Source organism: Gobius niger (genome assembly GCF_951799975.1).
Source record: "Gobius niger genome assembly, chromosome: 17".
Classification (NCBI taxonomy): domain Eukaryota; kingdom Metazoa; phylum Chordata; class Actinopteri; order Gobiiformes; family Gobiidae; genus Gobius; species Gobius niger.
The window spans coordinates 16,073,110-16,088,363 of record NC_136868.1 but is presented as its reverse complement, the minus strand read 5'-3'; the positions used below and the strand labels follow the sequence as shown (position 1 = coordinate 16,088,363).

Genomic DNA, 15,254 nt, shown 5'->3' with positions numbered 1-15,254 from the left:
ATGCTACACACATGTATTGGTGTAAACTGTTACATACCTTATTTTTTGGTCACTCCTGTGTCCTCTACTCTGCATACCAAAAAGACTGGCTTAAAGCAGTACTAAGTAACTCATGCCCCAAGAGGCCATAAGCACCACTGCAGGTATTGTAGCATGGTGCAGTTTTTTACTCATTAATTGTCCGTGAGAGTAAATACTACGCTGACAGATAAGACAAAGGGAGAGAGGGATATTATACATCCAATTACACAATGGAGATAATTTTTTTCACTCAAACTTGGCTGTAAATGCTGTTTAAGTGGCGCTAGCCCGCAGTTAGCTTTGTCCGTTAGCCTGTTAGCTTCTTCTTTGTAATTCTCTTAGTGTGTATTGGTTGCTCCGGGTCGGAGCAGGGAAAGCTGCAAGTGTGGTTTTCTGGCCAGGGACACCGGGGGAGATGAAAGACCCCCCAATCATCCCATTAACACTAGTGTTACCCCCAGAGGAACTATGAAAAGGATTTATTAAGGTAAACAAGTTACTTAGTACTGCTTTAAAAATTATCACTGTTCCTGTTCTCTATACATCTTGCCCGGCAGGTTTGCATGTTCTCCCTGTGCCTGCTTCGATTTCCTTCAGCTGATCCAGTTTCCCCTACTACTAAAAACATGTACTATAGGGTTCCTTCTCCAGGCTAAATTGAATGAGCGCGTTTGTGAGGGAGCGAGTTCAGGTCAGCGAATGGAAATTTGCGCATAGCTACAGTCCGGTGTGGCGTGTTTACAACAAATGTATAAATAAATAAAATGCAGGTGCCTGTAAATCTGCAAGCGCAGAATTCCAATAATGACACAGAAAACTCCTCATCGAAAACAATGCAGTTTGTCAGGAATCACTGTGAAGATTTGCTTCATCAATTAATCAAAAAAATCCTTCATCGATAGCATAGTCCGTTTTCGCATTGCTGCTGTACCATTATATGTGGACATTGAATATCCCGGGCACGTAGACCCCACCCACCCGCCCACGCGCTCTCCGCTTCATCCCGCTCATCAGCTCCCCTCTGCGCCCCTGCACCTCGGCCCCTGTAACCCCTCTGCATCCCGGGCCGGAGCAGCAGACCCCCAGTCCCTTTGATAAGTTCAGACAGCCTCCAAAGCCCCCCCCCCTCCTATACCCTCTATTACGCCGCCGCTGCACTTCCCCCTCCCGAGCCGCCTCCCTCTGGGCCCTTAAGACGCTTCAGGGGCCACGCTTGACTCAGAATATTGCATGGGCATCTTTATCCCCACACAAACTTTCTTCTCTTTCCCCCGCTGTGGCCCGTGCACATGTGTGAATAGCACACGCGTAACGCAGACACACACACACCTAAGGAAATGAAAAAGCTTCAAATTCAATAAGGAGATAAAAACCTGGGCATCTGTCAGAGCTAGCCGCATAAACACATTAAAGCATCTGTATTTATTTACCAAGGAGGGGCCCCCCCACGCATTTATTTTGGTACTTACTATTCAAACCTGCACTGATAAAAAGCGGTCTCTGTGTGCATAGATGGGAAGGTTTCCAGTGATATGCGAGTAGCAGACAGTAGAAAAAACAAACAGATGAATGAATGTTTATAGGCAGCAGACCATCATTTTAAAAGAGCATTGCCTTTATATTGGTTGTATAATCATTGGCTGCTTTTAGCCTTTTATTGCCCCCATACCAACCCCTGTGTCGCCTTCAAATTATTCATATTTCATAAAATGGTCAAAACAGTTCTCATTTTTATTCCATATGTAATTTTTTAAAGATTGAGGTTTAATGAAACAGTGCAGCTTAGCATGCTAGAGGGTGAAGCGCAGGAGGCAGCTAAATTGATGAGATGGGAGGCAAATGGCACTGAGACCACCAAAGTGCCCAGCATACCCACCTGGCCATCTTCCAGCACTGATATTTAGTTTGTTGTGGAAAAGATTACTAAACAATTGATTCTGTTTTCATGTTCAATTTTTTTTTTTCCAGTGTTTTCAAGATCCCCGTATCTTTGCACTTTCTAAATGCCAGAATTAATTGTTGACGTTAGCCGGGGTCCAGCGGGGGGCTTATCCATTTCCCTCATTTTCATATCACAGCCACTGGAGCCGGTGTGAAATGTGCAAATTGACCATCCCAGAGTAATTGCGAGGCCATCTCCTCGTGTGTGCCTCTCTCCAGCAAAACTCACCGCCTTCATTACCATTCATGAAATGCGGCCTTTTCCCAGGAAATGTGGAGAAATGCAAATGTTTTAAGGCCATTGGTTGAAGCTGGAGCGGCGGTATTCGTGGTGGTGGTGGTGGTCTGCGGGGAGACCATTGTACCCCTCTCAGGTTGGCCATGACTCTTATTTATGGTGGCATAGACCCGTGTCGGTTCATACACTGCGAGATGTAGACCGGCGCGCTCTTCGGCAAATACTCTTTTTGTCTACAGCCCGCTCCCTACTTCTGCTCATGCATTCACACATAGAAAATGACAATGCTGGGAAATTGAGTGAAAGCAACAAAGGCACGAGGAAGCTCCGGCACGAGAGAATCAATTACCATTAAATCTACTGAGGAAATTGCATGTACTGCGTTTAGATTCTGCATATAAATAAGATTGTGTGGAAGGGAATTTTCTATTGAAGTATTTAGTAGTAGGAGAGGCGGTAATATGAATTACAATCCGGTCTTTGGTGAACACAGGCCAAAGTATTTTGTTGAGCTCGAATGCCAGTGGGGCCGTGAGCGACGGCAGTGAGTTAGGTTAGGACTAGGTTAGATCACGTCTACCGAACTGAAGGTTGTTGTTTTTGGCTTAGGGGGAAAACCCACCCTGCCGTTAAGGAAGCGTGCAAACTCCAAACGGAAAGGTCTGCGCTGTCCGGGAAGTGAACCTGTGACCGTCTTGCTCTGAGGCAAAAGCACTAACCACTCGTACCAGCGGCTAAAACATAAATTATAAATCACACTATTCGTTTTGTTCATGTTTCTGGTCACAAAAAATAATTATCTATAGTTCTCATTTTCATTTTTGAAGTATAACCTAATTAAACATTTGACCACCCCCAAGTAACACCAGGACTAGATAGAGATCATATCAGGACTAAACTTTGTCTAAAAGGAGTCTGAAGTACTAGATATAAGTAAAGGACCCGGAGTACCCCTTAAACATGTCCCACTGTTTGAGAACCACTGGACTAGAGTGTAAAATTAATATAATGCATGGATCATGGCACAAAGCAGAGGCTGTCATGTGGTGCTCCTTTTAGTTAAGAACAAAAATAAGTGTAAGTGTAAAAAAAAAAACATGTGTAGCTCTGTGGATGCCATGTAATAATAAAAAGAGAAGAGAAGAAACGAGGCGAGGCAGCCTTGGAGATAAACCCAAGTTGGATAAAGTAATGAGTTCACAAGAGGCAGTAATGGATTATCAGCGCGCTTCTTGTTTTCATATCTACAGCTAAAGACTTGGATAATGAATCTAAATAGCGCTGCGGACGGCTAGATGTGTAATAATGTGGAATAAAGGGACATATTAGTTATCTTTACTGTGGGTGTCCGGCGCTGCGGTGCCTACATTACACTCGCAGTACTGGCTACATGCGCACAGTGTGAAGCCCGCGCTCCCTGCAGCCAGCCAATGTGCTTGTGCGATACGCCGAATGTTGCTTTTACGGGAAGATAAACCACACATACATTCCCCCAAGACTGAAAACCTGCAGTGACAGAAAAAGGACTTTATCTCCAAAGACACACTACATGTTCGCCTACTCAGAGCATCCACTGGCCAAGAAGAGAGGAGGAGGTGGCTCACTCACTATGGGCTATACAGACAGAGGGGAGCGATGCTATAGCTATAACCAGCCGGATACAGTAAGTACATTCAAAAAAGAGCCACCTCTCCAGTACAGCTGTGGATAGGATTATAGAGTTGAGCTGACAGGCAGTAAATTGGATTTTAGTCAAACCAGGAGAAGGAGGGGGCACACCGAACACAAATTGGAGGGGTACAACAGTGACAACATGTGCCAAAAATGAGAAATGTGCCATTTTCAGGGTACACTCATACACTGGTGTGCTCTGACAGGACAGGAGACATCCTATTTACAGAAAAAAAAAAAAAAAAATCTGATTTCATAAAACAGAAGGCGAATGGAAGCGACACATTGGGTTTTTCATTCCAGTGTCATAATGGTTCTCTGCCTCACAATTGGGGTGTGCAATATCACAAAAATAACGCGTGACGACTCATTTCTACATTGCATATTCTGTTAACCGAATCAAATTCTCAGTGTAAAAAAAAAAAAAAAGGCAAACCAATGGAGATTTTACATGTTTACTTTTTTTTTGACTGTACACCTTTTACCAACAAAATGACATTTGATCCCAAACTCTGTTGATGTGGTCAGGCAGCGTTTCTACTGTAACTTGGAAAAGTTGAAATGCCTTTGGTGAAAACGGAGCTGAAACCTTAGCCTTAATTAGATCTACACAGCGGCTAAACCGGACTCGACAAGCATAAACCATGAGTCATAGAGGGAGTAAATCCATTCTGAAATACAGCTCTAAGCCGCAACATAACCAGCTGTAAGATATTTTCTGTTGTGCTTTCTTTTAAATTGGACAAATGGATAAGCGAAGGTGCTACTCATTTACATTACTATTGCAGCAGCACATCATCCGTGAAACTAACCTGAAGTGAGCAGTCGAAACTGATATGTATGAAAACCACACGGTCTGATTAAAAGAATCTTAAAAATAGGAAACGAACCTGTCTCACTTATAAGACAAAGTTAATACAATCAAGAAACCGGACTAAACCTGGACTAAATGTCATCTCAGTCATCCAGGCGTATTGACAAAGCCTCTTGGATGAGACTGGAATCATTTTCAATTCAAAAACATGGCAAATCAAACAAAGTCTAAACTGTACAACTAAAAAACTGGATGGATGAGAGCCGATAGGAGCAATAATACGAAGCAATAAATGAACTGATATAGATTTTTCTGTGATAGTTAGTGCTGCTCTAGTGAAGAAGCAAATTTGCTTGAGCCGCCCCCATCTCCTGTAACGGCGTCCCTGACACCGGGACCGCATGCTGCGTCAGAGGACAGGAGCGAAGTTTGAGATTTAATGGCAGCTCTCGCTCACCTCCCTAAAAGATGCATCAGATGAATAAATGGGAGGAGAGCGAGGGTTTAACTGGGTGCTAATAGTGACAGAGCGTGGGCGGAGGAGAGGGAGGATGACGGCTATAAACTCACATTAGGAAACATCTCCCCCTGTTGGAGGGAGCCATTTGCAACAGCCAATAAGAAAGGATGCCAGAAACATAACTACAGCGTACTCTACAGCACACATGTACCGAAATGGACAGAATATTAGGTACACTTGTGCAACAGCTTATTACGTGCTGGATATACTAGCAAGAAAAAGTCTGTGAATGGCCTTCAGCAAAGAAATATGTGCCTTACTAGCCCTTGTATAGTGTTTAAGATGCTTAGGATTTTTGTTTACATTTAATGGAGAATATTGTGTTGAAATGATTTAGTAATGTATCAACACATATTGAATATTGTATTTCCTCATACTGTATATTCCAGTGACTTAAATGCGAATTACTGTATGATCTTTCGAGGGCTTGTGTTTTCATTTTTTTTCTCTTTTTGTTTGTTGGTTATTTACAAATTGATTTTCTTTATCTACAAAACTTGAAAAACTTTGAAACAGAACTTTTTTTTTTATTCTGAAAGGAGGGCAATATCTACACACATCTGCACAAAGCAACACAAGTCAAATTTAATTGCTACCTGTGTTGTGGAAAGTCTCGGACTCCCCAAAGCTAAAAGCATGTTACAAGTTTACCCCGACTGTCTCTTTCACTCATGTGGTGAATTTCTGACATTATTGTGACTTCCTCCGGGGATTATACGCTGCTGGCTCTCCGGTCCATCCTAGTGAGCAGGTTGTTGATGTTAACATTGAGTGACTGGCACGTAAGCACACCACAGAAGGGCCCCGCTCGTGTCTGTGTGCAAGTATATTCTATTTCACGATTATTTAAGCATGCTGCTCCATCTGCACTACCACAAGTAGCCTTTACATGACTAATATTAGAATATTGCATATTCCATGTACTGCAGTAAAGGTAAACACCTTATGCAGAATATGGACTTATGCTGAAGGACAGATATTTTTTTCTTATTAATATTTACCTTTTCATTGCCAGAATGATGTTTTGACCCGTTTTATGGCAATTACTATTGCAGTTACCGGGCCACATGAAACAAATACTGGCATAAAGTTTCATGTCTTCTCTGTTAGCAATAATGAAGTTGTTTTTTTATTCATCAATAGCACGATTGTTTTCAGTTGAAATGACTTAAAGCCACAGGATTAATTTGCAACATTTGCATGTTAAATCTCTCTCTTTTTTTTCTCTCTCTCTCTTTCTCTCTCTTTCTTTTCTCTCTCTCTTTTCTCTCTCTCTCACTTTTCTCTCTCTCTTTTCTCTCTCTCTTCTCTCTTTTTTCTCTCTCTTCTCTCTTTTTTCTCTCTTTCTCTCTCTCTTTTCTCTCTCACTTTTCTCTCTCTCTTTCTCTCCTTTCTCCCTCTTTCTCTCTTTTCTCTCTCTCTGTCTTTTCTCTCTCTCTCTCTGTCTTTTCTCTCTCTCTCACTTTTCTCTCTCTCTTTTCTCTCTCTCTTCTCTCTTTTTTCTCTCTCTTCTCTCTTTTTTCTCTCTCTTCTCTCTTTTTTCTCTCTTTCTCTCTCTCTCTCTTTTCTCTCTCACTTTTCTCTCTCTCTTTCTCTCCTTTCTCCCTCTCTCTCTCGATTTTCTCTCTCTCTGTCTTTTCTCTCTCTCTCTATCTCTCTCTCTCTCTCTCACTCTCTCTCTCTCTTTTATTTCTCTCTGTTTTAACAAAAAAGCTGAATGGACTTTAAATTTAAATCAACATTAAATTCGAGAAGCTTCCAAGAATTTAAGTAAGTGGTGCCAAAAACATAAACTGATAATAATGATGTAATCGAGTTTCTTTCTGAAATTGTCGAGCAAATGACCTGTCTCTCTTGCATATGCATATTCACAGCAATTAGCGCATATTAATGGAAGGTATATTGATTTGGCACCGATTGCTCGTCTCGACACAACAACCTCATTTATTTAGAAATAATAGCTCATTATAAAACGTTTGAACAGGGAATATTAGAACGCCTCAAAACAAATTACCCCCCCCCCCCCCAAAAAAAAAAAAACAGCATTTTGACACCTGATAACATTAATTGCTGCCATAGCTTTAATTCATTGATGCCAGTGTGGACTGATAATGTAAAAGGAACAAGTGATCTGGCCATTCTTTCATCCTGAGTCCTATAACTCAGCTTATTGGCCCTCTGCCTTCCCGCTCCGCCCGTTTTTAGCCACTTCCTCCTTTTCACTGCCGGCTGCCGGGGCTGTAAGGGGTCACATGTGACAGTGGCAAGAGTCACCGAGCGGCGCTACAAAGATAATTGCCATGTGATAAAGAGGTGATTGCGCGCTGGCACCAGGGGAGAGTAATGCCATCAGGTTGCCATAAAAAAGCAGATGTCTGACACTAAATGAATGCGGCTGAAAAACCCCGGCGAACTTACTCCTGCTGCCTTTTCATGTCCTCTCCTTTGTCCCTCCTCTTCTCTTCTCCCACTTCCTTTCTTTGCGCGAGGAACTAGGAAAGGACACTTCATTCTGCACCGGGGAGATTTTCAATCCCCTCTGCATAAATAAAGAAAATGGCTTTTGAATACGCCGCCTTTGAAATTAGTCCAAAGGGGGGAGGGGGAGGTGGGGGGGGGGGGAGCAACAAGTAAAATGGAACGACTTTGATAACTCTGTCAACACTGTTCGACTGTTGCTGTTATTTATTTATATTTTATCAAAGCTCGTTTGTATTAGCCACGCCATTCTGACATAATTACATGCTTGGGTTTCCAATTTGCGGCTTTTTAATTTTGAAACGAAGCGACAGCAAGCGGCACAGTTGTTATCCTTTGACAATCAGATGACATTAAGCGTCATCTAAAGCCATGTATTGGGGGAGCTACTGATGAATTTAGTTTTGTAGTGCAACTAAAAATACGACTTGCAGGGGCTGTGAATATTAGTAAGAAAGAAGTTGGCGGAGGTCTAAATATTCTGGATATTTCCAAAGCCCATTATGTCACCTAAAAAAAAAATGGCGGCTTTAAGATTTGATTTTTGCGATTGACAAAATTGTAATTTCTATTCAATTGTAATTACTTGTGCAGTTGTTCAATATGTTATACTAAACTTCATTATTACACCAATTTTGGTTTGTTGCTCTAATAGGTTGTGTTTTTGCCATCCAAAATTAGTTTTTGTCAAAATATCAGATGGAGTGCTGGTCCTGATTTAACTCCCTGACTTCATCCATCCATCCATTTTCTTCTGCTTTATCTGGGACTGGGTCACGCGGGCAGCAGTCTGAGTCAGTGATGCCTAGACTTCCCTTTTCACATACACTTCCTCCAGCTCTTCTGGGGCGATCCCGAGGCGACGCCAGGCCAGCTCAGAGACAGTCCCTCCAGCGTGTCCTAGGTGTTCCCCGAGGCCCCCTCCCAATAGGACATGCCTGGAACACCCCCCCAGGGAGGCGATCAAGAGGCATCTGAAACAGATGCCCGGGCCACCTCAGCTGGTCCCCTTGACATGAAGGCTCAACTTCCCAGCTCCTCCCGAGTGACTGAGCTCCCAAGTCCTCACCCTATCTCGAAGGGTGCGCCCAGCCACCCTGCGAAGGGAACTCATTTTGACCGCTTGTATCTGCGATCTTGTCCTTTTGGTCATGACCATAGGTGAGGGTAGGAACGTAGATCGTCAGGTAAATACAGCGACCGCATTGGTGCCAAAGCCGCGCTGTCGATCTCACACTCCATCCGTCCCTCACTTGTGAACAAGACCCCGAGACACTTGAAGCGAGTTCTGAAGCGAGAGCCTGGGCGATTCATTGATATTGAAATAAAATATGAATATAAGAAAATGCTTTGAAAATCTGGTTGGTTATAGGGACACGGATACACTATAGTATATATATATATATATATATATATATATATATATATATATATATATATATATATATATATATATATATATATATATATATATATATATATATATATATATAATATTTAAACTACGTTTTTGTAAGTATAGCCTTAGTAATAACAGAGATATTAACCATAAACCAGGTCAGAACATTTGCATTTTGACAGGGCTTCTTAGAGTGTCAAAATGTCCTATGTACACAACCTTTTACCATCGACAGTGACTTGCCTAAAAGAAAAAGAAAGGAGGAAAAACTGAGTGGATTATTGTGTCGCCTGTCCAGAGCCTATTCACATCCTAATAGGGGGCAGTCGTCACCCCAATGCCCAAATCACCAGAAGTGCATCCTTTAGACCTCTGCATTTGTTTGTGTGTCTGGCTTTTGTTTAGCTTCTTGTTCCCTCGCTGTCTCGAGCGGCTATAACCCCCTTAAAGGCTCAATTCATCTTATTTGGAAAGGAATGGATGATCCCCATTTGTCACGTTGATAAAATTATGCAAATGACAAAAGGCGTTAATAGATAGCAGTGGAGAGGCACGCGGTTAATGGATGAGGTGCCAGCGCTGGGCATTCGGCGGCGGGACAGCCACTTTCAGGTTAGCTGACAGGGGCACTGAGGGAAAATAATTAGCTTTTCCCGTTTGCACTGTCCCCACATGCAAATCCAAGCAGAATGCCACAGTCTCCTACCGCCAGCACCGTCTCGCAATGTTGTCATTAGCATCAGTGCCAGTGGCAGAAGAATTTGATTTCCGCTGCTCCGAGTGGCCATCAGACTCCACTGACACACTTTTTCAGTTTTGGAGACGGTAAAAACGTCCTGTCCACTCTACGTCTTTATTCTCAAGACTTGGAGATTTGTTGATACTGCATACAATCCATAGTTGGATTTATTGTAAATGTTCTTGCTCAGTCATGACTCAAACATAATTTCATCTGATATCCCAGGAATATTTTTGTCCTTTTGCCAAATTGCATTTTTAAGTGGATAATTTAGCCACAAGATGGGACAGTCTGATGTACTTTGAGCAGACGTTAAACAAATCACTGTACAATGTTGGAGGCAAATGACTTGCTCTGATGAGATACATAATGGCTACTGAGCATAAAACGACTGCAAAGTTGCCTTTTTCAACTGACTACATCTAAAGTTCACAATCTGTTTTGGAATCCTCGCTTAAATACTTGTAGTGTCTCCCCATAAACATATGCACAGACAGGGCCAAGAGGTGGGTCCGTCCAACTGTGTTTGTATTCCTGCGCCACACAGGTCTGCATGCCTGATGGGCAGCTACAGCGCCTACAAAAGATTATTGATCGCTAAGATAAACCCAGTGGTTCACAAGCTGCAAAAGCCATTGTACATTGATGGATTTTCTTTAGAATTAGGCATTCAGCATGTGGTTTGCCTGCGCAGGGAGACTTAAGGCCAAATGCGGGAACTTAAATAGTGGGCTCCTCATACATATGTGCGAGCTGATGGGGCCAGCGCGATGGGGAGCAGCGCTAATACATATGAATACAAGAATATTGATTTTATCTCTTTGTCAGCCTGTCCAGCGGCTGAATATCAACTCACAACACGCACTCGGGCTTGTAACTTTGTCGCTCCTGTGGTTGTGGAGGCTGTAGGAAACCCCGATAACATTTTTCATTTTAACAGCAGTGCAAAGCAATTATTATCTGCACTGTTCTACATGGACTTTGGATATTTGGTATAGATCTCCAGATTGCTATGCCCGTTACACTGTTTCCCCATTTTCAATAGAGTTTTGCAACACACTCTTGTGCACTTAAAGGAACAGGCCACCGTTTTTCCATACTGAAATATGTTCTTACGTGAGCTCAGATGAGTTGATGCGTACCTGTCTGGTCTTATCACGTGCGCTCAGTCATGCAAAAACAGCAAACCTGTTGTTAGCCTTTAGCCTCTCCTCTCCTCCTCTCCTCGATGGACCCAAACGGGGTGAGGTTTGACGCGACCAAGCTCTTCCACGCTCTCCCTATTTAAAGTAGTAGTAGTTACACAATCCAAGTATAGCTACACAAAATTAAACATGTCGATTTTCTAAATGGATAAAACGGTGGCCTATTCCTTTAAAGGATATGATAAGATATTTACAAACCATTAGAGTCCATTACATATTTTGTAAATGCATTTATAATACAACTGGCTTGAAGGGGTTTTCTTTTTGCCATTTTGTGCTTACTTCAATTCAATGCAACACAATGCTTTGTATACTCTCAGCCAGTCAGTCAACACTAACATGCTATTAGATAATATTGTTGAGACTTTGTTTCTTTCGATAGGGATAGGGACTTTCTTCCCAATAGCATTTGTTGCTCAAAAGGCTTACTTAACAGCAGATTGCACAAAGTAAAATCAAAAAGTTAGCCTTTCTGAAAACAACTTTTTTTACCCTGAAATGTCCAGGGACAGACCGCTGGGTTTAAAGCCTCACAAAAAAGCTAGAAAATGTTTTAGTGTGAGCCTTTGAACAGCTGTAATTACACACAGCGTCAGAAAAATGAGAGAACGGTTCAGGCCAAAAGTCTTCTGTGGCATTTCAATGCAGCCAAATGGGCCATTGTGGTGTTTGACAATCGTACGGGAAAGGGAAAAAGATAATGTGCACATGTCAATGGCTTGATTTGTATGAACCCAACAGACAGCTATTAAATGGTTTGTGCTGCGTCTGACAGGCGTCCTGCTGGGAGGACAGACACGTTCACTAAACAGAGGTTGACAGGCTTCTCTTTTCTCCTCTTTTCTTTCATTCCGCTCTACTTTCTCTGTACTTCCCCTGCACTTCCATCCATCACCCTCCACTTCATCCTCCCTCTGCCCTACCCTCTGCTCGGCTCTTGTCTCCGCTTCGGCGTCTCTCTCGTGCCTTTGTCCAACTCTTTCCCTAAACTTGCTGTACTTTTCATTACCATCTGTCCTCCCCTCACCCCTGGACCACTCTCTTCTCTCACACTTGGACTCATCTGTCCATCCCAACTTCATCTTTTCTCCTCCATCACTTCTCCCTGTCCCTCTTCTTTAGCTCATGCAGCAGCAGGCAGCCATCATGGCAGCCAGTCACGGAGGTTACCTCACACCCAGCGTGGCGTTCCCAGCCACACAGATCCACCAGATGGGGGCGCTCAACATCAACAGCCTGCCACCCACTCCCATGACCCCGGTGTCGGGTGAGTTTCATCAAGCCCTGGGTGAGCTCACTTTCATTCCCTTTTGTTTTTCTGCGTGTGTGCTGTACAAACACTGTTTCATACCAAGGTGTAACAAGTGTCCCACATAGACCAAGAGACCTCCTTTTAGTGTTTACGAAGAGTGGCGGGGTCCCAAAGTAGACACATTAGCCTTCAGACATGCTTTGATTTGAAGATGGCTTTGACAACTGACAATTTGACAATTATTAAGTTAAGCCTGACATTTAGCTATTTAAGTTTTTTGTGTGCCATTTCACTCACTTTCAGCATATCAAAGTGACATAATGGATAAAGTCTACATAATACCCTGCTGATCCTACTTTTAAGTTAAAGGTGCATGTGTATGCATCTTTTCATACTGAAAAAAGAAGTTTCTTTTTTGTGCGTATTTTACCTTGTAGTGACCCAGTGGCTGTCTGAGTGGTCAGTATGGCACCTTTACGTTCTTTCACAGTGGTCTCTACAACTCTCCAAGATCAATTGTTTTGTAGGATTTCTGTGGAGAGGGTCCGTCAGCAGTGAAAACCTTCCAAACAACTGATCCTGGAGCGTCCTAGAGACCACTATGATCGAAAGTAAAGGCGCCATGCTGACCACTCACACAGTCGCTAGTTCACTACAAGGTCAAATGCACACAAAGACCACCTTTTTTTCCCCACATAAAAAGTTGCATAATGCAGCTTTAACAGAAGAGCGGAGTCTATGACGAATGGGACTCAGGTGGGGTTTACTCTGCGTTTCACTCGCTATAAAAACGTAATGGACCAGAACTGTTGTCAGTGTGTTCAAATTTATTTCATCAATCATCACAAATAACTTACTTTAAGAATATGAAACTCACATCTGGGTGCTATTAATTAATTCAAAGTCAATTAGTCAACAATAGACATTAATTTCTGCCATCTAAAGACATGCAATTTCAGTTTTAATTTGCCGCCTTGGAGTCTTTAGCCGCCGATTTAGATGCACTAACTTTAGTAATAACCCCGCCTGCATTTTTCACGACACTCAGGTCATTCATTGTGTCATCGTACATTAAATTCCACTTAAGGGGGGGTCATTTAAGTTGAGGCAGGTGTCTTCGTGTTTCGATTTAGTGGAAAAAGTGGTTCACCATGAAAAATTAAACACTCACTTCCCTCTACGACATCAAAATTTGGCCAAGGGAGGAGAGATGACATGCTTAAATATTCACTAGTCAGCTGTTTATTGCAATTTGGCAGAATGTGTAGTCACGTAGTACAGCTAGTTTAAACACTCATGTAGAAGAAACAGGAATGATGCACCACGCCAGGGAAAATGGAGACAGTCAACGCTATTACTGCCAGTTACTAATATAGAATAAATTGTCTGTAGGTTTAGATGGGACCGGTTGCACCTCGGGAATGAGACCGTGGAGTGTGTTGGAAGACTGTTTTTTTCCAGCGCTCAGCATGTGTGTAAATGTGGCGTGTTTGTGCAGCGCTATTGTTGAAGATCAGTTTGTATTTTTGATCACGCCTGTATAAATAAGTGTGTGTGTGCAAAAGCCGTGGGAAGGCCGAAAGGCAGTGCCCACATGGCTCTATAATCCAAAATTATTCCAGTGGAGGAAAAGAGGCAGAGATGAAAAACACATTGAGTGGATTTGCATGTTTAAGTTGTTTGTGAGAGCAGGAAATTTGGGGAATAGTTGCGGTGGAATAAGGAATATCAATAAGTGAGTTTACAGATAAGGCGCTAATTTCCCCATAGTATTTTGACCTTGTGCTTTGAAGCGCCTGCGCATGATCTGCATGCAGTTGGCTTTGTTTTCCATAACAAACAGCCCCTATGCAGATACGTTACACAGGGAGAAGGACTTTGAAACACCTACTCACTGCATAGCATCTGCTTATTCAGCACCACTTGATTTTCCTTGAGACAGTGGAAACTTCAAGATTTCCAGTGAACAAAAGCTCGGGCTGAAATAAATAATACAGTATCCAGTCTTTGTTGTGCTGCGCTCACACACTTTGTCAACACTGCACTATTGAGTTTTTAAGGTGATGACTTTGGTAACTTTAAACCAATCGTTGTAAGAGAGAACTGCCATCAGTGCAACAAGGCCCATTTGAGTTTTTCTTCATATCCATCATCAGCTTCAGCTGCAGCTTTGCCGCACTATATCACATTTTCTCTGCTCTGTGCTTTGTGTGAGCAAGAAAAATCTTCTCTCAGCTTTCATCCACACACACAAATGCACACAGCGACGGGGTGCTTTTATTTGCCACTTTGGACCTGTGTCTCTTTATTCTTTACAGACATCCATTCATCCAGTCCGGCCTGCTCGGCAAGCAGGAGAAATAAAAGCTTTTATTAAACATATGTGCACCTCCAGCTGAAGGGACGTGTGCATACAGCCTGATGACAGTGCACGCAACATCTACAATCACTTCAGGCAATATATCCCGAGAAGACACCCATTTGTCAAATATTCACTGTGATGTTTTCAGTGCAAAGTGTGCACTTTTGGGCGGGGATAATCAATCAGAAACAGTGATTAAAAGTGGGGCTCAGTCTTGCTGAGAAGCATCTTATTTTGATGGCTAAGGCACTGACAGCATGGCAATATTCATTGTCGGCTTTGCCGCGCATACCTGTTTTTACCACACAATAGTGCTGATGAAAGACGGTGCAACTGCACCGTGCCAGTGTGTGTACAGTGGAGGTGTTTGTTACGTTAACAGGATGTACCTCTGTTTTCAAGGTCAGTCAGTGTGGACTTCTGAGCAGAAACTGGACTAAAAGGGGACAAGTGCTTAGACCTGTCTATGTTGCATTAAACTTTATAGACAATAAATGTCTGCAGACAGTTGAAGGTCTTTTAGAATCCAATTATACTATATTCCGAAAGGTCTAACTGTGGAAAAAAGATTTCTTATGGCTATGTCCTTATATACAGCAATGTAATTATTGAAA

At 42.6% G+C, this 15,254-nt stretch overlaps 2 protein-coding genes across 9 annotated transcripts in view; one reads left to right on the top strand and one right to left on the bottom strand.

Annotated features, from left to right (window-relative positions):
• The window catches only part of LOC306976677 (serine protease 57-like), a 119,317-nt gene that overhangs the window by 6,413 nt on the left and 97,650 nt on the right, over positions 1-15,254 (bottom strand). The window lies entirely within an intron of this gene.
• Positions 1-15,254, top strand: part of celf5a (cugbp, Elav-like family member 5a) — a 225,780-nt gene that overhangs the window by 185,452 nt on the left and 25,074 nt on the right. For 4 of the 8 annotated variants that reach the window (XM_079574683.1, XM_079574684.1, XM_079574685.1 and 1 more), the window contains exon 7: positions 12,149-12,314. In XM_079574683.1, coding sequence (XP_079430809.1) covers positions 12,149-12,314 — 166 coding nt within the window. The remainder of the gene's footprint in view (positions 1-12,148; positions 12,315-15,254) is intronic. The other 4 variants (XM_079574690.1, XM_079574689.1, XM_079574688.1 and 1 more) reach the window with 2 other exon arrangements.